The sequence below is a fragment of the Hypanus sabinus genome, chromosome 17 (assembly GCF_030144855.1).
Source record: "Hypanus sabinus isolate sHypSab1 chromosome 17, sHypSab1.hap1, whole genome shotgun sequence".
Taxonomy (NCBI): domain Eukaryota; kingdom Metazoa; phylum Chordata; class Chondrichthyes; order Myliobatiformes; family Dasyatidae; genus Hypanus; species Hypanus sabinus.
Window position 1 is genome coordinate 74,027,130 of NC_082722.1, and position 27,400 is coordinate 74,054,529.

Consider the following 27,400-nt stretch of genomic DNA (forward strand, 5'->3'; position numbering starts at 1 on the left):
GTTGGGAGAGTCCAGAACCAAAGGCCACGGTTTAAGAATAAAAGGTAGGCCACTTAGAATAGAGTTGAGGAAAAACTTTTTCACCCATAGAGTTGTGAATCTGTGAAATGCTCTGCCTCAGAAGGCAGTGGCCACTTCTCTGGATGCTTTGAAGAAAGAGATAGATAGAGCTCTTAAAGATAGCAGAGTCAAAGGATATGGGGAGAAGGCAGGAACGGGGTACTGATTGTGGATGATCAGCCATGATCACAGTGAATGGCGGTGCTGGCTTGATGGGCCAAATGGCTTACTCCTGCACCTAATGCCTATTATCCATTCTTCCTGTGCTCTCTACCTCTCTTTGTAGCAGCACTCACCAAAATTCATTCCTTTTATTAAGCACTTGTCCACTTCTCTCATCAACTTCCTTGTCCCCTCCCCACTTCAGAGATTTTATTGCTTACATTCACTGTACAGTAGCTTCATCTGGACTGCATGCTTTTGGGATGTGTGAGGATACCTGAGCACCCAGTATGAACCCACACCATCACAAGAAGAAGGCGGAAACTCCACAAAGAGAGCATTAGCTGTTCGGATTCAACTGAAGTCACTGTCTCTGCGAGCACAAAGGGAGTGCGTACTTACCCACGGGAGACATCTCTGGCACAGATGCATGGTAAGGCTCATCCGGGAACTCTGGCGCGTTATCGTTAATATCCTGAACCTTGATGATGAATTCTGATGGGGGCTCCAGTGGGTCGTTGGTCTCTCGATCGATGGCCTGCGCGGTGAGAGTGTACTCGGCCTTCTCCTCGCGGTCAAGCCTCTTCATGGCATGGATGTCCCCTGTCATGTCATTGATCATGAAGATTGTCCCTGCTCCCTCTCCTGACAGGATGTATTTGATATTCCGGTTCGCTGGGTCAAGATCCGTGTGTAACTGGGAAGGGAAATGCGGAACAAGGTAAGTATTATCTCAATATTTGTTATTACTTCCTTCCTTTTATTGAAGGCTCCAATAGAATAAAATGTTTGCCATCAGAAAGATAACCTACAGTAAATATAGAACATAGAACAGTTCAGCATAGGAACAAGATCTTCATTCCACAATGTTCAAACTCACATTTCAGATTCATATTGACTTGTCTTATGGCCATTTTATTACGTATATCTATAAAACCTGTCAACTGGTGATGTAGTGGCATCAGCACCAGACTTCGAGGCGAATGGTCCTGTGTTCAAATCCAGCTGGCTCCTTGCCCACTTTCCACCAGTGCTGGGTTGAGCGTCAAGCTAGCAACTCAGCATCATAGGAAACAGGCAAACACTAAGGAAATTGCAAGCCTCTAAAAGGAACAACAAGTGCAAAACCTGCTTGCTAATGGCAATATCTAATCAATCAAATGCATGGTAGCGACTCAATGCACAAAAGCATGCAGACATGACAAAGAAGTTCAGTTGTTGTTCAGACCAAATATCAGAATGGGGAAGAAATGTGATCTAAGTGACTTTCACTGTGGAATGATTGGGGTGGTTTGAATATCTCAGACACTGCTGAGCTCCTGGGATTTTCCCGCACAATAGTCTCTGGAGCTCAGAGAGAATAGTGCAAAAAAACAAAAAACATCCAATGGGCGGCAATTCTCTGGGCAAAAACACCTTGTTAATGAGAGGAAAGAGGCAACTAGCCAGATTATTTTAGATGACAACTGTAACAACCGTGTTGTGCAGAAGAGCATGTTGAACTTTGAAGTGGATGGGCTACAACAGCAGAAGATCACAAATTTACACTCAGTGGCCATTTTACTAGTACAGGAGGTTCTTATAATATGATCACTAAGTATACATCAAAATATACAATGACATGGATCATTTGTATTAAACTAATGACAACTAATTACATTACTCCCTTTTCCTGTACATGCTCCATATCACTCGAGTCTGTGCATATCCATGTGTTTAAATAAAAACTTCTTAAACACTTTTAACATATATGTTTCCATCATCAGCATTCCGGGCACCCAACATTCCCTGAGTAATAAACTTGACTTGCACCTCTTCTCCTCTTTCCTATTCTTGCTTTAAATGCATTCCCTTTATTATTAGACATTTTGGCCCTAGGAAAAAGACACCGGTTGTTCACTCTATCTATGTCTGTCATGATATTAGAAACTTCTATCAAGCCCCCTCTCAGCCTCTGCCACTACAGAGAAAACAGCCCAAGTTTGTCCAACCTCTCCTTACAGCACACACCCTCTAATCCAGGCAGCATCCAGGTAAAGCTCTTCTGCACCCTCTCCAGAGCCTTAACGTCCTTCCTGTAATGGGGTGAATCAAACTTGTATACAATACTCCAGATGTAGCCTAACTAGATGTAAGGCTCACAGCACCATGAACCGTGGTGTTAACTGTTGAGGCCTACAAAATGGCTTCTCTGTAATGTTACTTAATGCTGTAATGGGTTTCTGTAGCTGGAATGTTTGGGTTATAACTGCAGATAAGGGAGGAACAAACAAAGGAGAATTGTTATGCTATCTTGTATGTGTGAGCTGAGCGGCAGTTCATGGTCTTTTTCGGGAGGCGAGCGAGGAGGACATATGTGTGAGGAGTGGACAGAGGTTCCAGGGTGGCGGATACTGGAAGTTGGCAGTTCAGACAGTGGCCGAATATTCGGAAGGTCGTTGTGGATGGAAGCGGAGGCGTGAGCTCCAACGTATTAAAATATTATGTGCACAGACTGATAAATTACTGATTTGATGCCTTTAGGTTATCTGTTTCTACTAATCCATCACTAAGAAAAAAACTATAAAGTTGTAATTATTTACTCGTCTTTAGTGTATTGTCTGATATTTGTGTTGCGAGTGTGTACTGGGGGGTGCATTACACCATATTTACACCAAAGTATTGCACTATTGGCAGTGTGATGGCGGTTCACCCTAGGCAAATGGGGGTAAACTGGGGGCACAGATGCTACACAGAGTTTTAACTTTCCAACTCTTAACCTCAGTTCTTCAACTAATAAAGGCAAATGTGTTTAATGCCCACTTGTGTGATAGGAGGGCAGTGGGGTGGGGGGCTTTCAGGTTTCTGATGCTTCTGTTATTTCTTCTTTAGGGTTTCTTGTTTTGTGGATGCTTGTGAAGAGTAAGAATTTTGGGTTGCATACTGTATACATTCTCTGATATTAAACAGCATGCACATTGACTTCTCTAACTTCCATTAATGTCCCTCCTCCCCTTCTTACACCATCCCTGACATATTTAGTTGCTTGCCTGTTCTCCATCTCCCTCTGGTGCTCCCCCCTTTTCTTTCTCCTGAGGCCTCCCGTCCCATGATCCTTTCCCTTCAGCTCTGTATCACTTTCGCTAATCACTTTTCCAGCTCTTAGCTTCATCCCACCCCCTCCGGTCTTCTCCTATCATTTTGCATTTCCCCTTCCACCCACCCACTACTTTCAAATGTCTTACTATCTTTCCTTTCGGTTAGTCCTGATGAAGGGTCTCGGCCCGAAATGTTGACAGTGCTTCTCCCTACAGATGCTGCCTGGCCTGCTGTGTTCCACCAGCATTTGGTGTGTGTTGTTGTCTGATATTAAACTATTTGATTTGAACTATTTTTCACCCTCTCAGCTTGTGCAGTCACTTTGACAGAGCTATGGACTCAGACCCTAAATTTCCTCTGTGCATCCAATGGCAACTGAAGTTCTGTCTTGGTTACGGTGAAAGGAACATTGGTAAATTGTGGACTCAGTGAATTAAAGAGTCATTGAATTGTACAGCACAGAAGTAGGCTCTTCGGCCCACCCTTCCCATGCCAACCTCTGTAGCAATCTATACCAATTCAGTACCTGTGCAATAGGTCCATAGCATTCTATGCCTTTGTGATTCAAGTGTTGGTGTAGATGCATATTAAATGCTGTGGAATATCAACCGCCATCCTCTAGGCAGCACATTCCAGATAGAAGTCACTGTCTATGTGAAAAGGAACCTATTCCAAGCCCCTCTAAGCAATCTACTTATTAACTTGAACATGTGTCCTCTTTTCTTAGATATTCCTATCTCAGAAAAGATTCTTACTAGTTTCTCTATCTTCCTGATTTTTTTCACCCTTTGACCAACTCCACTCCATGTAAATCAAACCCAGCCATTCGTAAACTCGGTTGTCTCCCTTACGGTCACAATCCTCCTCCCATTGAAGACATCTTCAAGAGGCCACAAGAAGGTGGCAACCATCAGGAAAGCACTCACAATCTGGAACATGCCTTTTTCTTGTTACTATCCTACAGGGAGGAGGTACAAAAGCCTGAAGACATAAACTCAATGATTTAGGAACAGCTTCTTCCCCTCTGCCACCAGATGGTCCGTGAAACAATGAATACTAGTTATCTACTGCACACCTTATTTTTAAAATTTATAGTAACTTAATGTCTTTACACTGTAACGTTGCTGTAAGATAACAAATCTCTTGTCAAATATGACAATGATAATGATTCTAATTCTGATTCAACCTAGGCAACATCCTGGTGAGCCACTTCGGCATAGTCACATTCATCCAATCATGTGGAGATAAAACTGCACTCAGTGTTTCAAATACGGTGTAGCCAAGGTCTTATAATGCTGTAACATGATGTCACAGTTCCTAAATTGTATGCCACAATCAATGAAGGCAAATCTTCTGTATCAACGCACACAAAATATTGGAGGAACTCAGCAAGTCAGGCAGCATCTATGGAAATGAATAACCAGCCGACATTTTAGGCTGAAATCCATTTTCAGGACTGAAATGGAAGGGGGAAGTTGCCAGAAATCCTACATGCCTTCTCGCTACCATCTCCTCTTTTGCTCTCACTTTCACAGAGCCTTTGTTCATCAACACACCTGAGGGTCCTACTATTGAACGCGTATCTCCTGTCTTTGCTCACTTCTATTACTCAGTGTATTGGTATCCAAACGGAACTGAGTTAACTCATACAATTACTCTAAGTTAGACTGCAAATATTGCAAGCAGCTTGCAAAATAAATGGCACACTGACTATTTATGCTGGAAGTAAATTTGATGAGGGCATCTTGGTACAACTGCAGAAAGCTATACCTGTACAGTCTTAGTTTTTTTGCAAACATAGAGAGGACAGAAGAGGTATTTGTCATATTGATTCTTGTGTTGAGGGCCGTGTCTCTTAATGAGCTTGGTTTCCCCAGATTTCAGAAGAGTGTGAAGAAATCTTTTTGAAATATCAACTTCCTACAGGAACATTTATTGATCTAATTCTGGGACAGGGGTTTCAATACCGTTAAGCATAGGGTCATGGACCTAGGCTGGGAACGCCTGTTCTATACTGATGAAGTCCTGAGTTGAACTGAAGAGCTTTAATCAAAAGGAATGACTGTCCATTTTCTTCCATAGATGCTAACTGACTCACCTTCCAGTTCCTTCATGTGTTACCATAACTGATCCAGTGTCACCTCAGGTAACATCTTGGTGAAATACTTTTGCACCCTCTGTAGTATCATCATAAACACAAGAAAGTCTGCAGATTCTGGAAATCCAAAGCATCACACATAAAATGCAGGAGGATTTCAATATTTCGGACTAAGACCTTTCTTCAGGACTGGACAGGAATGGGGAAGACATCAGAATAAGGTGAGGGAGGGAGGGGAAGGGGGACCCACTAGAAGGTGATGGGTAAAGGCAGTGGGTAGGAAAGATATAGGGAGGTAGGATTCTCATGGGAGAGGACAATGGACCATAGGAGAAAGGAAAGGAGGAGGGGACTCAGGAGAAGAAAATAAACAGGTGAGAAGAGGTAAGAGTGGGGAATAGAAGGGACAGGTGAGGGAATTGCTTTTTTACAAAAAGGAGAAATTGATATTCATGCCATTAGCTTGGAGGCTATTCAGACAGAATATAAGATGTTGATCGTCCACCGTCTAGCATTATCATCTCTTTCTTATAGTGTGATTGTCAAGACTTCTCATGATGTTCCAGTTGTAGTCCAACCAAAGTTTAACAAAATCTGTTTTGGATTCTATGCCTTGCCTCATAAAGGTCAACATCCTATATCCTTCTGTCATATGCCGAGGCGATTTGGATGAATCATTTTATCATTGGATGGCTGAACAACTTAATCTTGATCCTAATTCTGATGGTCCTACAGCTGTATCAAGCATATCTGACAAGTTAATTAAAACCTTCAGATTTATATCGATATTGGCTGTGGCACTTATTTCAGCTTTTGGGATGAAATGGATAAAGGTCTCCTGTTACTTCTGTGTCTGCTCACTAGATAAATGTTTACCTCAGCTTTTTAGTTTTTAATTTATTTTATTTAGAGATACCCGTTGAGGCCGTGTTGCCCATTTACAACTATGTGACCAATTGATCTACTAACGCAAACATCTTTACAAACCGGAGCACCCAGAGGAAACCCACATTGTCACAGGGAGAAAGTACAAACTCCTAAAAGACAATGGAAGTTTGAACCCAGGTCATTATTACACTAACCACCATGCTACTGAACTGCCCCAAATTATTAGACCATAAGACATAGGAGCAGAATCAGGCCAATCAGCCCATCAAGTCTGCTCCATCATTCCATCACAGCTGATTTATTATTTCTCTCAATCACATTCTCTTGCCTTCTCCCCACAACCTTTGACATCCTGAATAACCAAGAACCTATCAAGCTCCACTTTAAATATACCCAATGACATGGCTTCCATAGCTGCCTGTAGCATTGATTCCACAGATTCACCATCCTCTGGCTAAAGAAATTCCTTCTCCTCTCCATTCTAAACGGACATTCTTCTATTCTGAGGCTGTGCCTGCTGGTCTTAGACTCCCCCAGAACATCCATTCTATTGAGGATTTCCAATGATCAATGGGTTTCAATGAGATCCCTTCTCATTCTTCTAAACTCTAATGAGTAAAAGCCCAGGGCCATTAAAAGCTACTTCAGGCAAGAAATCAGTTGAAAACTATCCATTTCTCTCCCATATTGGTTAGGTATTAAACAGTTTTTCAAGTACCCGAGTACATTCCTACAGAGGCATATGATAAGTATGCTCTCAAGATTGATGAAAGCCACACTAATCCATCAGCAATCTTCTCGAAACAGAAGACAGAGTAACTGGAGGATAGAAATGTCACAGTCAAGTCCTTTTGGCATGAGATTGAGATGAGTCATTAATGTTAAGTAAGGAGCACTGTGAAATTGATACAACCCCATCCATTTGCTTTAAAGTTGGGTTGTCTGAAGATTGGGATGGATTGCTGAACAATAACAGCAATGAAAAATCTTTAGCAATTGTACAAAAAAAAAGAGAGATCTTAACAGCACCTCTACTTCTTCAGGAAGCTAAATAAATTTAGTATGGCCCTTTTGTCACTAACTTTTATTGATGCACCATAGAAAGCATTCTATCCAATTAGTCATAGTCATAGAGAAGTAGAGCACAGAAACAAGCCCTTTGGCCCATCTAGTTCATGTCAAACCATTTAAATTGCCTACTCCCATTGCTCTTCACCTGGACCATAGTCCTCTATACTCTAACTATCCATGCACCTATCCAAACTTCTCTTAAACTTTGAAACCGAGCTTGCATGCACCACTTGAGCTGGCAGCTCATTCCATACTCTCATGACCCTCTGAGTGAAGATTTTTTCCCTCATGTTCCCCTTAAACATTTTACCTTTCACCCTTAACCCATGACCTTAGACATACCAAGATGTATAACAGCTTGGTACAGTAACTGCTCTGCACGTGACCATAAGAAACTGCTGAGAGTTGAGGACACAGCTCAGATCTTCACAGAAAATAGCCAATGCTTGCTGGACTCTCGTTGAAGGAAAGAAGCTGTTCTTGAACCTGGTGGGTGAGACTTCAGGCTTCTATACCACATGCTAAGTGTTAACTACCAATGAGGTGCTGGGAATAGTCCACTTTTCATATGGTATTGTTGCCACAGGGAGCAGCAAAGGTCAAGTCATTGTATATGTTTTAGGCAGTGGATGACATACTCTTGATTAGTCATGACATCAAAGGTTATGGGGAAAAGCCAGGAGAGTGGGATTAGATGGAAAATGGATCAGCCATGATGAAATGATGCAGCAGATTCGATGAGCCAAATGTCCTAATTCTGCTCTTATGATCTTTTGGTCTTATATGCTGTGGGGTTTATGGGGTGTCCAGGAAGGGTAACATCTCTGGTGAGGGTAGAGCTTGTGTCCATTCTGGGACTGCTCAATCATCTTTGGCCCCTACTGGACACTTACCTGTGGCTCCAAGTAGCTATCTGCATGTGACAGGGGCCACACCCCGGTAAACCACTTCAACAGGCAGGATTACCTGGTGAGGGTAGCTGATGGAATGCTGCAATGCTCTGTGGAGAACGAAAGGCGTGACAAGTCATAGAAAATGCCATGGTCATCCACTGCAACCAAGGAAGGCTCCAGTTTGTGATGCTTGTTTGTGCCACTGGATCTGGACTTTTGAGGTTGAGAGAGTGGAAGTGCCTCAGTGTACTGGCTTGACCACTTCACTAACTTCTCCCACACAGATTTCCTGTCATTGTTGGACATGATGGACAACAACCACTATGATATATTATCCTCAAGTTTTTATATCCTTGATTCCATTAGCTCCCAATTCCTAGGAGGTGATTCATGCTGGCATAGGCAAAGTTTAATGTCCCTCAAACTGTGTTTGTGGATGTAAATATATTGTCACATAATTCCTTGTGTCAGGAGAGTTTCTCCTTTTTCCTAGATGATATGAATGAGGTTTTACAAAAGATATTTAAAAGATTAGCTTTATTTGGCACGTGTCCATTGTGAGACAGTGAGATGGTTAAAGGGAAGTAGATGGTTTTGAACCTGATGGACTGAGACTTCAGGCTTCTGTACCTCCAGCCTGATGTATTAATGACCAACACAGTCTGAGAATGTGCTGGGAACAGGACATAACTGTCACCATGGTTCTAACATCAACACAGCATGTCATAACTTATCAATACTAACCCATATGTCTTTGGACTGTGGGAGGAAACCGGAGCACCCAGAGGAAACCCATGTGGTCACTGCAAGAACATACAAACTCCTCACAGACAGCAATGGGAATTGAAACCTGATCACTGATTTCTGGCACTGTAAGGTGTTAAGTTAATCACTACACTACCATGTAAGGCAATGATCAGACTGTACTTGGAGTATTATGCACAGCTTTGGGCCCCTTATCTAAGAAAAGATGCACTGGCATGGGATAGGATCCAGAGGTGGTTCACGAGAAGGACTCCAGGAATTAAAGGGTTAGTGTATGAGGAATGTATGGCATTGGATCTGCACTTGCTGCAATTTAGAATAATTAGGAAGGACCTTATTGAAACCTATTGAATATTGAAAAGCCTAGAAAGAGTGGACATGGAGAGGATGTTTCCTCTAGTGGGGAAATCTAGGACCACAGGGCACTGGCTCAGAATAGAGTGACATCCATTTAGAATGGAGATGAGGAGGAATTTATTTAGCCCTTCTGGTGGTCGGTGTCAACCATGGATATTGTCATAGCTGTCTATGTGATACACAAGCCAGGACAGTGCAATATGGAGAGGAAGCTTTTGCCCAAGCAGCTGATGAATCCAGAGGAACAGCAGAGACCAAAACAAGTTGGCACCCGTGGCATCACATTGTACTCAATGTAGGACTGTCTAGGTCTCCAATTCTGGATTTTTCTTCAAGGTCTACTTCTGAAGCCTTCCCTTAAGTGGATATATATTTCTTCTTCTGTATGAGCTCCCAACCATGGCTGATGAGCCCCATCTGTCTGAAGTTACTGGCTTCGAGGCACCGGTACCTCAGCCCTCCTGGCTACAACAGCCTTACGAAGCTAGAGGTCGGTGAATTTGTGGAAATCCTTGTCACAAATGGCTGTGGAGGCTAAGTCATTGTGTATATTTAAAGTGTATATTTATAGGTTCTTGATTAGTCGGGGCATCAAAGGTCATGAGGAGGAAGAAGGAGAGTGAATTGAGAGGGGATATTAAATCTTCCATGATTGAATAGTGGTGCAGACTCAGTGGGCTGAATGGCTTAATTCTGCTCCTAAGGCTTATGGTCTTACAGTTTCTTTTGTGGGAGTTAACTCATGTCTCCAGATCACTTAGTAACATAATCTCCATCCAATAGATTTTCAGAATATGGAGCTGAATATAACTGGTGGCTAAAGTTCACCATATATTCAACTCTGGTGACTGAATTATTCCCTGTTGTTCCTTATAGCACTGCCTTATTGCAAACTGAGACGTTTGTGTTTTATTAACACAGAAGTAGCATTCCTCTGATCTCGCAGCCAAAGGAGAAAATCAAGGTTAAATCCTGCTCCTTGTGCTTTGAACACAAAAATCTGGATCAATATCTCAGCACAGTGCTGAAGTACTACCATGCAGCCCAGTGTAGTTAATACTTATTGACCTTGACAATGGTGAGAGATCTAACAGCCTTTGACTTGCTCAGCCATATTTGAGACCCTTGTCCTGTCTCGCACAGGCTGCACACTGTACCTGTCAATGAAGGCGTTTTGATGGAAAGCAACAAGAAGATACTACTAAGTGATCCTTAAAGCTACTGTACATTTTCCAGCTGTTCTTTACAGAGAACAGTTAGTGTCAGAATTGATCTTTCTACCTAGGTTAGAGAGGCCAAGTAGCTTGTGCGTGTGTTGCATGTGTTAAGGCTGGGCATCCAGCTCCCATCTTGCCCAGTTTTCTGGCTCATCATTGGTAATGAAAGGTTAAAAAGAAGAGCTGTTGGAGGACTATTAAAAATTCAGCAGTTTCTCTTGTGACATCCTGCAACATTTTCTATGGATTACACAGATACTCAATTGGATCATGGCCTGGTGTGGAAACACCAATGCCCAGGAATGGAAAAGCTTACAGAAAGTGGTGGAAACAGCACAGTCCATCACAGAACAAAACCCTCCCCAACACTGAGCACATCTACAAGGAGCCCTGCCACAAGAGACACACATCCCTCATCAAGGAGAACTCTCACCATCTAAACCATGCTCTCTTCTCACCACTATCATCAGGCAGGAGGTTCAGGAGTCTGAGGTCCCGCATTGCAGTTCAACTATTATGAGGGGTGATTGATAAGTTTGTGGCCTAAGGTGGAAGGAGATGAGTTATTAACATCAAACTTTCTGCATAATCACTCAAAGAGTTGAACTGCATGTGCATGTAACAAGAGCTGTATAAATCATCTCCTTCGGCCACAAACTTATCAATCACCCCTCGTAGGCTCCTGAACCAATGTGGATAACTACACTCACGTCAATGCTGAACGGATTCCACTATTTATGGATTAAATTTCAAGGACTCTACAACTCATGTTCACAGTGTTATTTACATACTTATTTATGTAAACATTTATTAATGTGCTTATCTATTTATATATTTGTTTGTCTGTTTCTATTTGCATAGATAATCTTCTTTTGCACATTGGTTGTTTGTTTGTTCTTTGTGTGTACTTTTTCATTGATTCTACTGTACTTCTTTGCTCTACTGTGAATGCCTGGAAGAAAATTAATATGGCAATGTATACATCGATGACAAATTTACTTAGAACTTTGACCTTGGCATTCTGGCCTCTTTTACATTACATTATGCAACTGGAATACAATGGCACCAATAACATGCCAAAGAAGGGGTTTCCTGTGGTTTAGTAACCCTCCTCTTGACAGCCCAAGCCTTTTCTGCCATCTAAAAGCAAAAAAACAGGAGTGTGATAGAATTCCTCCTTTCGCCTGGATGAATGCAAGTTTAAAAAGCCAGGGCTATCCAGATAAATGAGTTGTTTGATCAGCTTGCCATCCATCTGTCTATATATCCAATACCTCTGCCACCACCATTGTGTGTCATCTGTAAAATATTCTGCAGTTCTCAGCAACTTCTACCATACCTCCAAAACCTTTGATCTCTATTGCCAAGAAGGACAACAGGTATATCGGAACTGCACCACCTTCAGATTCCCACAAAATCATAAAAGCAAGAGATACTGCAGGTTCTGGACATCTAGAGAAGCACATACAAAATGCTGGAGGAACTCAGCAGGTCAGACATAATCTATGGAAAGGAATAAACAGTTGACATTTTGGGCTGAGACCCTGCATCAGCCCTGGAAAGGTGGAGGGATGAAGCCATAAAATATGTGGTTCCCAAAAAATAGTAAGAACTCAACTGGTCAGGCAGCATACATGGAGAGGAATAAACAGTCAACATTTTAAGCCAAAACTCTCCATCAGCTCGAAATGCCAACTGTTCTTTCCCCCAGTGGATGTTTCTTGACCAGCAGAGATCCTCCAACATTTTGTGGGTTGCTCTAGATTTCTTTTTTATGATCTTCAGGTTCCCTGCAAGATTGCTCTCTATTTTATGTTGGAAAGTTATTGCTGAGTCTAAAATTTCAAATTTTTGACCCAGTAGTTCTGTGGGAAGATGTTCATTAGTACTGTAGCGAACTGAAGAAGATATCTTATCATCATCTGTTCCAGGGTAACTAAAGATGGTCACTATGCGTTGGTTTTGTCCATACTACCCAGGTCATGAAAGTGCATAAATAAGAATAAAGGAGGTATATGGAATGCATACATTCATCAGGTAGTTTAAAAGCAGTGAATTTAAAGATGGGAAATCATATTAGAGAATCAGAATCAGACTCAGGTTTATTATCACTGACATCTGTCAGTGGATAATTGAGGCATCAACTATTATCAGTCCAGATGACGGCTTTCAATTATGCATTTCCCTCTATAGGTAGCGCTTGAACTGCTGGAGTTTCTTCAGTATCTTGTGTTTTGTTCTTTTGTGAAAATTACTTTTTACTTAGAAATGGAAATCAGAATAAAAGGTCAGAGGTTTTAAACGATTCATTTTATTGTCAAAGTGTGCATGTAGAATATAACTCCGATAGTCCTCTTCTCCAGAGAGCCAAGAAATACAGAAAAACCGTGAGAGTTGGTGTAAGAAAAGACATCAACACCACCCCCCCCACACACACAAAAAAGGAGAAAAACAAATCTTGCAAACCTCTCCCAAACCCCCCCACCACTCCCTTGCACAAAAATCTAACAGATCACTCACATGGAAAACAGAAGCAGGAACATCAGAAACCCCAAACACCCAAACCTTCCCTCACAAATAAAAAGCGGCAACAACAACATCAACTCCCCAACATCCACCCTCACAGAAAAGCTTAAAAGAACAGAATAAGATTCAGACTCAAGCTTATGATCACTGAAACATTTTATGAAATGTGTTGTTTTGGTGCAAGTAGTACAGTGCAGGATATAAATATTACTATAGATCAGAAAAATAGTTCATTATCATCATTATGTGCCATGTCGTATGATGTGGGTGATCATGATCTTTTAACTATGATTGTTTTTGGCAATTTTTTTTACAGAATGGTTTGCCAGTGCCTTCTTCTGGGATCATAACCAGGACTTGTGATGTGCACCAGCTGCTCATACAACCATCCACCATCTGCTCCCATGGCTTCACATGACCCTGATTGGGGGGGTGGGGGTGGGGGGCTAAGCGGGTGATGCATCTTACCCAAGGGTGAGCTGTAGGATAATGGAGGGGAGTGGAGACTTACACCTCCTTCGACAGAGACGCACCCCTACGCCGTCACCAGTAGAAAAATAAATTGCTAGTGCAGAAGAAAATTAATGAAGTAGTGTCCATGAGATCACGGGCCATTCAGAAATCTGATGGTGGAGGAGAAGAAGCTTTTCCCGAACCACTAAATGTCAGTCTTTGGGATCCTGTGCATCCTTCCCAATGGTAGTAATGATGTTCTAAAACTTTGGGTAGTGTACACTTGGACTACTGCATGCAGATCTAGTTATAGTTTTACAAGAAGGATGTGGAGCCTTTGGATAGAGTGCAGATGTTCACCAGATGTTGCCTGGATTAGGGAATACTAGTTATCAGGAGAGGTTGGACAAATCTGATTTGTTTTCTCTTGAGAGGGGAGACTTGAGAGAAGTTTATAAAATTATGGACGACATCATTCAACAGTCAGAGTCTTTTTCCTAGGGTGGAAATGTCAAATACCAGAGATTATAGGTTTAATATGAGAGGGATAAAGTTTAAAGGAGATCTGTGAAGAAAGTATATCTTTACATAGAGAGTGATTTGTGCCTGGATTTCACAGCCAGGGGATGTGTTGGAAGCAGATATAATGGTAACATTTAAAAAGTCTGGACAGGTAAATGACATTAGTGTAATTGAGTGTGTTGGTCAGTACACACATCATGGGTGAAAGGGCCTGTTCCTGTACTGTACTGTTCAATGTCTCATGCTCTAAGTCACAATTGCTGCCTGACCCACTCAGTTCCTCCAGCAACTCAGCTTTCGAAATCCTTAAATGGCTTTTCACGACAATCTTCTGCATTCTTACACTTCTTAAGTAATTATCAGCTTTATCACATTTCATTCCAAAATGATTTGCGTCCCATTTTCCCATATCACACTCCATTTGCCAATGTTTCACATATTCACTTAACGATCAGTGTCTCACTGCAACCTGCACGGAGCCATATTGCCTCACATTCTGTGGCTCCCATGCCCTCTTCACTACCTTACCTACCTTCACAGTGAGCCACAAGGATTCGTGGATATAGAATGTAGAACAGGAAAAGGCCCTTCAGCCCACAATTTTGTGCCAGAACAGCTGAAAGCAAATCATAAAAACCTAAATAATAATCCCTCTTACCTACACAATGCCCATATCCCTCCATTTTCTTCACATTCATCTACCTATCCAAATGTCTCTTAAAAGCCTCTAATGTATTTGCCTCTACCATAAAACCAGGCAGTGCATTTTAAGCATCCATCACTGTCCCTCAATAACCTCTAGTGCCTTATCAGTAAACTAGCAAATTGGCAAATTTGTTTGCCACAGTTTTGCATGCCATCCATATCAACCATTTCATCGTAAGGTGGCAACAGGGTAAACATAAGCAAGTTTTTTTCCACTGAGGTTGTGTGGGACCACAACCAGAGTTCATGGGTTAAAAGTGAAAGGTAAGAAGATTAAGAGAAATATGAGGGAGAACTTCTTCACTCAGAGGATCGTAAGAGTGTGGAATAAACCGCCAGTGCAAGTGGAGCATGTGAGCTTGATTTCAACTTTTAAGAGAAGTTTGGATAGGTGTATGGATGGTAGGGGTCTGGAGGGCTATGATCCAGGTGCAGGTCAATGGGAGTAGGCAGTTTAAATGGTTTGGCACAGACTAGATGGGCTGAGGGGCCTGCATGTTTCTGTGCAATACTTTTCCTTAGCTCTATCATATCCATACAGTGAGGTTGTAATTGATAACAGAATGCAGAATAAAATGTTACAGTTACAGAGAAAGCGTGGCACATACAAACAATAAGGTGTAAGGCCATCATGAGGTAGATTGTAGGTCAACACTCACATTTTATCATACTAGGAGACTGTCAGTTACTAATTGGTGTAACAATGAAATCAACAACTTTGTGAAACAATCTGAAACTTGTGGAAAATTCCAATTACTTAACAAGATTTGATTATTCTTCTTAGCATTTGAAATTCTAGGGGTCCAAGTCAGGATGAATAAGAATTATCAACTGACCTTTGTCTGAGGACAATAATTAGGGGGCATAGATTTATTAGTTCAAACCTAAAATTGCTCCAATAATTCTAGGTTTTAACTAACAAATCTATATGCCCTAAATGTTGAAAACCCTCAGCAGAACAAGTAGCATCTGTGGAAAGAGAAGCAGGGTCATTGTTTAAAGGGAACAGGGTTGAAATGAGTTTCAGAGCTGTAAGCTTAGTCAGCTCCAGAGTATCCAGGTAATTTTTAAGGAGCGATGCCTCATAAAGGTGGCGTCCATCACAAAGGAGCCATATCATCCTGATTATGCCTTATTGTCATTGCTAGCATCATGAAAGAGGTACAGGAGCCTAAAGGCACACACTCAAAGATTCAGGAACAGCTTCTTCTCCTCTGCCATCCAATTTCTGAGTGGACATTGAACCTATGTTCACCACCTCATTACTTTATTTTATTTCTATTTTTGCACTACTTACTTAATTTAACTATTTAATATACAAATATATACTTACTGTAATTGACATTTTTTCTCTTATTATGTATTGTATTGTACTGCTGTTACTAAAACAACAAATTTCACATCATATGCCGGAGATATTAAACCTGATTCTGAAGTCCAAGTCTCTTTACAGGCATCAAGAAAAAGGTGTTGGACCTGCAACATTGACTCAGTTTCTTTGTCCACAGTTGCTGTCTGACCTGTTGAGTGTTACCAGCATTTTAGAGTTATAGTGTTGTACAGCGCTGAAACAGGCCCTTTGGCCCAACTGATCCATGCTGAGCCAAGTGCCCAGGCACAAAAGCCCAATTTGGGGCATAACTTTCTCACTGTTTCCTATCCATGTATCTGCCCAAGTACATTTTAAACGTTATTACTCATGTTGCCTCATCACAGATCATTCTGTATATGTACAACCCTCTGTAAAGGGAAGTTGCTCTTCAACTTCTCATTAAATCCTTTCTCATTCACCACTTAAACCATGCACTCTAGTTCTTGATTCCCCAACCATGAGAAAAAAAGACTGTGTGCATTACCCCTATCTACAGTGCGTCTTTCCCAATTCTACACATATCTATAACACAGAGAGTGGTAAATGCTGGGAGTGGAGGCTAATACACTTGGGCTATTTAAGTGACTCTTAGATCAGCACATAGATAAAGAAAAAATGGAGGGTTATGTGCTTTATAGGAAAGAAGCGCCCATGCTGTGCTGCACTGTTCTATGTTCTATATTCCATGTAAGATCACCACTCAATTTACTACACTCCAATGAAAAATGGCCTGTCCATGCACCTTAAATGGAAACTTGGCAAATTGGGATGTAAGGTTATGAGTGGATGTCTCTTTCCAGAGATGTTATTACAAATTTTAGAGTGATTCACAATTTTAAAAGTGATCTTTCATTTCAAAAGACTGCTATATTGTCATAGGTATCATTGATTTGAATGAAATGTTAAAACTATGGTCTTTGGCCCTCAAAGGTGAAGGTTTATGGGGCTTTGCCTCCTTTTGGGAAAACAGTGGATGGCCTTTCATTACTTGGGGCAATAGTGATCCATCACTGGCCAGTAATGATAGGGTAGTGTATTGCTTTACAGTGTCAGCAATCAAAAGATTGAGGTTCAGCACTACAGTTCCCAAAAACTGATTTCACAGCCACAAAGACAGTCATGGATGATCTAGGAGCTTGTTAGTCGCAGGCCACAGCCCCAATTCAGCTCAGAGTCACCAGAGACAAGTACACCTTGCAAACAGTGAGCTGAACACCAACCTGTCCCTTGCCTCCCGCCCCGACACCCTGACCTTTTCAATCAAGCCTGGAGCTTAAATCGGTCAAACATCAGCTTGTTCCTTGCTGTCGGGCCCAGGCTCAAGCACCTCGGTTCTGCTGTTTCAAGCCATCTCTGAGTCCACTCCAGAAGTGGCCAAACATTAGTTCATTCCCCGCGCATGCATTCCAAGCAGAGCTAAAGTATGATCAAAGTCAGAGAATCACAGAGCAATTTTTTTGCGTTTTTGAGTCATAGAGCCAGAGGTATGCAGCATCTAGACAGGATCTTCAGCATGTCCTCTCCAGTTCTCAAGTATGTACTTCCATCAAGCCTACACTAACACTGTGTTCTCCCCACACACTCCCCTAACAACTCTCAAGATACCGTCACTCGCATACACACTAGGGGCAGTTTACAAGGTCCAATCAACCCACCAACCCATCCACCTTCAGGATGTGGGAGCAGCAGCAGGAGGAAGAAGCCCACACAGTGACAGGGAGAGCAGGAAAATAGCTCACAGAACGGAGCAGAGGTCAAGTCGCAACCGGATCACTGATCTGTGAGGCAGCAGCTCTTCGAGCTGATCCACTGCACTGCCTTAATGCGTTCATGTATTTTAATCTTTTCTTTTAATTATTTACAACAATCTTAATGGGTTTTAAATATCTCGCTATATCAGGGACATTTAAAAACTGTTAAAAAATACCTTTCCAGCTTTAACAGCATCAGTATCAGACTGCTGTGGGTCAGGGATAGGCTTAGGCCAGGAATATCATCAATAGTTTGGGTCAGTGCAATCAGAATAGGAATATGTTAAGTCCATTTTGTCAGCGAATGATAGGAGTTAATGGGTGGTAAATCATTTTGTCAGGCTCTGACTCTAATCCTGCCTCTTGTAAAAGCGTCATTCTGCTTCTGAGCCAGGAGATCAGCAACAAACTGTAAGAGACCTAGGCTCTTCCCACCTATATTGTGAAACCCCTAATTTGGGACCTTGTCCCTGGTTCTCGACGTCCTAGCCAGGGGAATATTACGCTTCAATATACGTAACTTTTGTACTCACATTCTTCTAAACTCTTGTCTCTAAATTAATATTAACATTGTTATTTTCATTTTATTTTCACTTTCTTTATGCTTGGACAATCACCAGTTTGTCTGTAAATATTTAGTGGATTTTCGGTAATTTGCTGTATAGGTTAGGTAGCAGGTGGAGATATGTCTCTACCAAAGGAGGTATAAAGCACACCTTCCCTCTGCTAGCCTGCACATCACCTCTCCGGATCAGAGTCACGTGAAGCCATGGGAGCAGATGGTGGATGGTCGTGGGAATGGATGGTGCATATCACAGGTCCTGGATATGTGACCACTTATGCCAGGCAGACAGTATACGAAGAGCCCCACTACCTTCAGGACAGAAAAAGCTCTGCTGAGTGATGTCAAAGTTTCAAGTCTAATTGGGGGTGCAAAACCAGCCTCCTGTACCTCTTCCCTGATAGTAGCAACAAGGTAAAGCATGACCTGAATCGTGAGGGAACTTGGTGGTTAATGCTGCCTTCTTGAGGCGATGCCTCTTGAAGACGCCCTTGATGGCAGGAAGGGTTGTGTATATGATGGAATTGGCGGAAACCACAACCCTCTTCAACCTCTGGCATTCCTGTGCATTGGAGGCTAAGTACCAGGTTCTGTACAACTTATATATAATACTGCTCACTGCTTCTGGAGGAGTGTGTCTGCATGTGACAGACATTCCCCTCCTCGCTCACCACTCTTGAGAAAAGGCCCTTGCATTCAAGTGATCTCTTTCTCCCTCAAAGCTGTAGGAGGACAGTGCCGAAACAAGGTATAATTGCCACAGTTTGTAGATTTCGACTCTAATTCAGGTTTATGTTCTGTTCTAGTTCCAGTGGCTCCTTTGTTTTTTGTTGCAACTTTTAGCCAATTTTTGAATGGGGGGGGGGCAGCAGATATGAACACTGACCTGAACTGAAATACACCTCTTGATATTGTTTTTTTGCTCTCTTTTATTGCTGTTTGTGTGATTTTTTTCGTGCGTGATGGGAGGTATTTGATGTTTTCCTTTGAATGGTTTGGCTCCATGGTTCTTTGTTTCGTGACTGTGGGGAGGAAGAATTTTAGGGTTGTATGCTGCATAAATACTTTGGTAATCAATTTACTTTGAATCTTTGAATCTCTAAACAGAAAAAGTAAAACTAAATAAATACTGTTCCATATTTCTAAATAAATACATAAAATAAAACCTACATACCTGATGCTTCTACAAGCAAGTTTATCATTGTACCTGGACCTTCCCCTACTTCTGCATGTGACAATAAACTTGACTTGAGAATAAATGACTTTACATTCCTTATCAGGAAGTTGAGCTACCCTGTGGGAAAAATCAACCATTGCTTACCAATTCAAAATTAGAGTTTTTCCACATTAGGACACATAAAGAAGAGAAAGAAATAATGAGCTATGTTTTGCAATCACCTTCTAAGTTCCTATTAGAACATCACAAACTGTTTAACAGCCAGTGAGGTATTCTTGAAGTACATTTATGGCAGTAATGTGGAGAAATAAGCTGAAAGAAAAGCACATCTGTCCCCAATTAATAAAGCATAAAAATCTGCAATTATATGGTGTTTTTTTTCACATTTGTAAGAAAAGCTTCTCGGAACAGCACATGAGGGCATTTTTCTTTTTTTTTTTGTTGGCATAGTTACCATGAAGAGGAATAACAATATATGCATAGCAAGATCCACCAAACCTGCCAAAAGAACAGACATGAATAATGGTCAGGTCAACAGGACACCTCTCCTGGTGCTCCACGAATAGTAGCACAGGGCTGTGTGTGTCAGTACGAGGGGGCAAATATAGTCCCTATTAAACATCTCATCCCTAAGGGACCTATACAAAACAAGACTGCACAGTGGCTGTCGAACTGTGTTGTGAGCTTCAGTCGAGATTAGTTGCTTAGATAGACAAGTGGAACCACAGTACTTTGAGACTCCCATAAATGAGTCACAGCTAACACAAGTAGGATGAGTCCCAACAGAGATGAAGTGTATATTCCACAGAAAGTCTTCTTCTCAGAAATACATGAAAAGACTAAGCATTATATTGTATTGTAGGTGTAGCATGTCACAGTTAGAGAGTCTTAGAGAAATACAGCATAGAAACTGGTACTTTGGCCCAACTGGCCCATGTTTACCAAGATGCTTATTCAAACATGTCACATTTGCCTGTGTTTGACTGATATCCCTCTAAACCAGAGGTTTCCGCCCTTTTTTATGCTATGGATCAATACCATTATGCAAGTGTTCAATGGACCCAGGTTGAGAGCCCCTTGCTCTAAACCTTTCCCATCCATGAACCAATGAAAGTCTCTTAAGTATAGTTTTGCATTGCCTCAACTGTTAAAACAAGATATTTTGTAACTATCTCAGCCAATGGAAGGAGAGGGTAGGGGGAACATCTGCGCCAATGGAGGGACTGGGTGGTGAGGACAATCTGGCCATTGTAGGGACTGCTTCAATGAAGCTATCAGAATGAGTCAGGGGCGCTATTGATGGTATCCTGGGTCAATTCTTAACCAACCAGTGTATTTTTCCATTGGCATGTGCCCAGTAACATCTACTTCATGTAGAATGTACAGATGATGCCCACATTACAGAGCATTACATCCTTAGAAAGTGGTTTTATCTTAATTTTCCACTCTCTTTTCCACCCACTTTTCCCTTCAGATTCCCCTAAATTATTTCCCCTTTCACTCTAGAGCTGCGGCCTCTACTTCTATTCTCACCCCACCTGAGGAGAAAAAGCCTGCATGCATTCACCTTATCTATACCTATCATGATTTTTATACCTCTGTAAGATCTCTCCTCTTTCTCCTGCACTCCAGGGAATAAAGTTCTAACTTATTCAGTCGTTCCTTATATCTCAGGGGTTTTTTGGGGCATTGCCATGACTTGACAATTCTCAAAATGAGAACATTATTGCTTCTAAACAAATAGCTTATTGGATCATCACAGGGACAATAAAGAATCCTTACTTTGGTAGGTCTTGATTCACATACCCTGGAAGGATTGCAGAATTCCTTCCCTGAAGGAAAATAGTGAATGAGATGGGCTTTTACAACAATCCAGTGACGTCATGGTTATTGTTTTGATAAATACTTGCAAGGTTGAGGGATCGAGGGTGGTGGGGAACTGGCGCAGACGAGGAGTTAAGGCAAGCACAGATCAGCCATGATCAAATTGAATGATGGGACAGAACTGAGTGATGTACTCCTGATCCTGTTGTCATGTGCGGCTCTCACGGCAAGGCATCAAAGGGGAAAGTGGGTCACTGAGACCTTTGAAGGTCTCCTTATATGAGCACCTTGTCCTTTGACAACACACAAAAATTGCTGGAGGCACTCAGCAGATTGGAAAGCATCAATGGAAAGAATAAACAGTCAATGTTTCAGGCTGAGACCCTTCTTCAGGACTGGAAAGGAAGGGGGAAGTGAGGTGGAGGGGAGGTTCAGCATGACATCTAATCCTTTGACAAACTTCTATAGATATGTCGTGGAGAGTATATTGACTGGCTGCATCACAGCCTGGTATGGAAACACCAATGCCTTTGAATGGAAACTCCTACAAAGGGTAATGGATTCGGCCCAGTACATCATGGGTAAAGGCCTCCCAAACAATGAGCACACCTACATGAAACGCTGTCATAGGAAAGCGTTATCCATCATTAGAAATCCTCCCCACACAGGCCATGTTCCTTTGTCACTGCTGCCCTCAAGTAGAAGGTAGAAGAGCCTCAGGATTCGCACTACCAGGTTCAAGAACAGTTATTACCCCTCAACCATCAGGCTATTGAACCAAAGAGATGTTCCCACAACCAATGATCTCACTTTAAGGACTCTTTATCTTGTTATTTCATGTTCTCATTATTTACTGCTATTTATTGATCTTTATATTTGCACAGTTTGTTGACTTCTGTACTCTGGTTCATCTTTTATTGATTCTGTTATATTCTATAGATATACTGACTATGTCTGCAGGAAAATGAATCTCAAGGTTGTATATGGTAACATATATGTACTTTGATAAAAAAAATTACTTTGATCTTTGATCTTTTTGATTTTGGAGGGCAAGTAAAACAAGCTAGTAGGTGATAGGTAAAGCCAAGTGGGTGGGGGAGGGAGATGAAGTGAGTTGGAAGGTGATAGGTGGAAAAGGTAAAGGGCTGGAGCAGAGGAAATCTGATAAGAGAGGAGAGTGGACGATTGGAGTGGATATTGTACTCTGAAAATTATTATGGTATTTATGTACTACTCTATTTTTAAAAATTTGAACACACATCTACAAAAAAAAACAATTTCTACAGATGATTACCCATTCTGCTAACATATTCCATGTGGATGTTGGAAAAAAGAGCTGCTTTACTAGCCATCAAGAATGATCAAACTGGATGATGAAGAGTCCACCAGATTTCTAACTGGTATAAAAAGGCAGTGAATTATAGAAACTGAGAAGGCAGGAGAGAATGTGGGAAGTGCAGGGTGAGTTAGAGATGGGAGTCAACATGATGTAAGGTCTTTGAAATGTAATGGGCTACTGAAGAAGTTGCTGGAGCTTATTAAGTTCCTGGATCACATAAACAAGACCAATTTCACGGCTACAGCCATAGTCTACTCCGCTTGAAGATAGCTGCTTACATCACTCTTACAACCCGTTTCCCACCCACTCATCACCATTGTGTTCCCTGTAACGTTACAGAAGGTTGGGTTACAGCTGTGACCAAGAGAAAATTAGCAGGTGCCTCAGATTTGATTATGTGTAGGTAATACTCTAACTCTATTTCAAATCTCTAGAGCAGGAACATATTAAACGGGGAATAGAGATAATGCACACAGGAAGGAAATGTTTTCCTGTTTCATTTTCTAAACAACGTTGAGAAGTAGTCTCCAGGTGCATGTTGTAGGAAGTGGTAATTGCAAAGAGTCTGATGTCTAACTAAGCTGTAATAACGGAAGAACCAGGAGTTTGTCTTAATTCGTCAAAATGATTGGAATGAATAAAGCAGTTTCTGAAAAAATGCCATAATAAATATCAGAAACACACAGCAGGCTAGTCAACAGCCATTTGGTCTCTTCCTTTGGGAAAGATTCAATGCATGGCCTCATTGTTCAAATACTCCTCTGGTATTTCTAAAGTTGTGTGTTCTTGTCTTCTGACTGATAGAGCAGTAGTGATATGTGGAGTTGAATAGTTCTCAGAATGAATTCTAGTGAATAGGCCTTGCCCCAAAACATTAACCCCTTCTTTACCCTTTAGTGAGTTACCGCCATTTCATAAAGTCAGAGTTATACAGTGCTGAAGTAGGCTCTTTTGCCCAACTTGCTTACACTGACCTGAGCTAATTTCACTTGCCTCTGTTTAGTCAAGATCTTTTCTATCCACGTACCTGTCCAAATGTATTTTCAGCATTGTAATTATTCCCACTTCTACCACTTCCTCTGACGGTCTGCACCATATAGGGTACCCACAAGCCTGTGTGAAAAACGGGCCTCTCAGGCTCCTTGTAAATCTTCCCCTTCTCACCTTGAAGCTACGCTTTCTGGCTCCCCAACCCTGTGTAAGTAAAGACTAATCTATCACCTTATTTACACCCTTTCTCTATTTTATAAACCTCCATAAGATCACCCCTCAGCCTCATATGCCCCCAGGAAATGAAACAGCATAAGCACAAGAGATTCAGCAGATGCTTGAAATAGAATAATGCACACAAATACTGGAGGAACTCAGCATGTCAGGTAACATCGATGGAGAGGAATAAACAATTGACATTTCTGGCCGAGACCTTTCATTAGGATTGCCTGTTCTGCTGTAAAAAAAAGAGATTATCTAGCCTCTCCCTGCAACTTAAGCCCTCCAGTCCCGATTACACCCTCATGAATCATTTCTGCACTCTCTCCTATTTAATCACATCCTTCCTATAGGTAGACAATCAGGATTGCACATAATACTCCAAGTGTCATCTCACTACCAACCTGTACAGCTATCACAGTCTTTCATCACATGTACTCAATCATGTGACTAATGAGGAAAGACCTTCTTCACCATCCTGTTGATCTGTGTTGATGTTTTAAATAAGCTATGTACTCGGGTCTCCCGGTCTGTCTGTTTTCCAATACTCCGCAGGGTCCTCCCACTATCTAAGCATGCGCTCTCCTGGTTTAACTTCCCAAAAGGGATCACTTCATTTCCAGGAAACCGCATTCACAATCTCTGCTTAACCCATGGTCCTCCTTATATGGCAATTGCTCTGAATGCACAGATTCCACAGTTTCAGGTTTAGTATCAGACGTTCATTGCAATATTCTGGCCTCGGTCACTCACATACTGTACGCACACTCTAAGTGAGCAGGGCAGAGACATTTACAGAGGGACAGTGGGGAAGAAGATGCAACAGAAGGGAACTGACAGGCTGGCAGCCAGCAGTCTGTCAAAGAATGAGAAAAAATGGTGGACTACCAAAGGAGCTCGAGGAGGTTAACTCTCCCCACTGGTCAACTCAGTCAGTAGAATTTGTTCCTGGCCCTAATTTGCTCCAAGTTTTAGGGTCACATCTTTGCCTCAAAATTGGATCTCCCCTTCCCTCCAGTTCTTAGGCAATTAGCACCAGGAGCAGTCCTCCTAAAGAATGAGGAGGAACCAGTCCCATTACCTATCACTGAACTGTTCCTAGAACCTCCAAACTCACTTTCAAGGACTCTTCATCTCAAGTTCTCAATATTTATTTATCTATTTATTCTCTTTCTATTTATATTTGCACACTTTTTTTTGTTTTCTTTTCCCACATTCATTGTTTGTACACCCTGTTGGGTACAGTCTTTCATCCATTCAATTGTATTTTTCTGTAGTTACTGTTACTGACTGCAAGGAAATGAATCTCAGGGTTGTATACGGTGAGGTAAAAAGTACTGTGCAAAAGCCTTAGGCGCCCAGGCTGTATTTTAGTGTCTCAAACTTTTGCACAGTAACTGTACTTGTCAATGTGGAACAGAGAGCCAGGATGTGAGTTTGCGATATCAAAGGATGTCGGGAATGACAAGGGGTATGAGCACATGGCAGAGGAGGAGTGCTGGGGCAATGGGCGACACGGTGCAGACACACATAGTGCTCAGACACCAGGCAAGGTCATTTGATTCCATACAACTGATCATTACAGAATGTCTCTCCGATGCTTCCCACTCCCTCCCCTCTCCCTTTCCCTTTTCCCAACCATGATTCTCCTCCCCCTGCCCCCTTTCAACTCTCAGTCAGTTTATCATCACTCACATATGTCATGATTTTAGTTTCTGGCAGCAGTACAGTGCAATACATCAAATTCCTACAGTACTGTGTAAAAGTCTTGGGCCTAAGACTTTCGCGCAGCATTGTACAATGCTCAGAATGTACTGATCCTAGCCTGTGACATCCTTAGAATGTGGGAGCAAACTGGAGCATCCAGAGGAAACTCATATGTCACCAGTCACAAAAGCTACATAATAAACTGGCCTCTGAATGTAATGGCAAAAATAAATCAATTTACTGATACATCAGATTAATTCCCGCTGCCTCAAGAGATTCTGCAGATGTTCGAATTCTGGGGTAATGCGCACAAAATGCTGAAGGAACTCAGCAGGCAAGGCAGCTTCTATGGAGGGAAATGGACAGCCAATGTTTCATCAAGATTGGCAAAGACCTCAACCCAAAATCCCTCCAGCCTGATCTATTAGTTCCTCCAACATCTTGTGTATCACCTATACACTCGGTCTTTGAAAGTTGTACGGTTTGATGGAGAGTAAAAGAAGCCTTGAGCTTCAAAGACTTGGAGATAACGTCATAAGTAAACCTGGAGCAAATGAAGACTGGTTGAGACCAACAATGGCCCTGTAAAGTTGAGTAGAGTAGTGGTATGGTTAAGTGATTGACTGGTATCCAGAACAATACATGCAAAATGCTGGAGGAACTCAGTAGGTCAGGCAGCATTTATGAAGAGGATTAAACTGTCGATGCTTCAGGGCAATGCCCTTTATCGGGACTGGAATGGAAGGAGAAGAAGCCAGAATAAGAAGGTGGAGGGAGGTGAAGGGGTACAAGCTGACAGGTGATAGGTGAATTCAGCGGAGGGGGTGGGAGGGTGGGTGGAGGACAAATGAAGGATGAAGTAAGAATCTGGGAGGTATATATGTGGAAGAAGTAAAGGTCTGGTGGAAAAAGTAAAGGTCTGAAGATAATAGATTTTGATAGAAGAGGACAGCGGACCAAGGTAGAAAGAAAGAGTAGAGGAACCAGAGGGAGGTGATGGACAGGTGAAGAGTAGAGAAGGGACAGAGTGGAGTCCGAATAAGGAATGGAAAAGGAAAGAAAGTGGAGGAATGAAAAATTACTAGCAGTTGGAGAAATCGATCTTCACCTGCTGAGTTCCTCCAGCATTTTGTGTGTGTTGCTCTAGATTTCCAGCAACTGCAAAATCTCTTGTGATATTGATATTTGGAAGCCTGAGTTATTAATGTGTTGATATAGTTCAAAATCCACCATAACAGCAAGAGAACCTTGATTCAGCCTATCAAATATATTTGGAATTGAAATTGTAGGACTAGAATTGCTGAGCTTAAAAACAGAATCAGGATTAATATCACTGGCATATGCCCAGAAATTTGTTAACTTCGTGGCAGCAGTACAATGTAATACGTAATAATAGCAAGAAAAAAAGAAAACAGAATTACAGTAAGTTTAAGTAATTAAATTAAGAAGATCATGCAAAAATAGGAAGTAAAATAAATGAGGTAGTGTTCATGGTTCAATGTCCATTCAGAAAATGGATCACAGAGGGGAAGAAGCTGCTTCTGAATGGTTAATTGTATGTCCTCAGGCTTCTGTTCCTCTTCCTTATGGTAATAATGAGAAGAGTGCATGTCCTGGGTGGTGGAGATCCTTAATGATATATGCTACCTTTCTAAAGAACTGCT

At 41.7% G+C, this 27,400-nt stretch overlaps 1 protein-coding gene across 1 annotated transcript in view; it reads right to left on the reverse strand.

Annotated features, from left to right (window-relative positions):
* cdh8 (cadherin 8) overlaps nucleotides 1-27,400 on the reverse strand; it is a 272,812-nt gene that overhangs the window by 224,687 nt on the left and 20,725 nt on the right. The window contains exon 2 of the mRNA XM_059992415.1: nucleotides 625-919. Within this exon, the coding sequence (XP_059848398.1) occupies nucleotides 625-919 (295 nt within the window). The remainder of the gene's footprint in view (nucleotides 1-624; nucleotides 920-27,400) is intronic.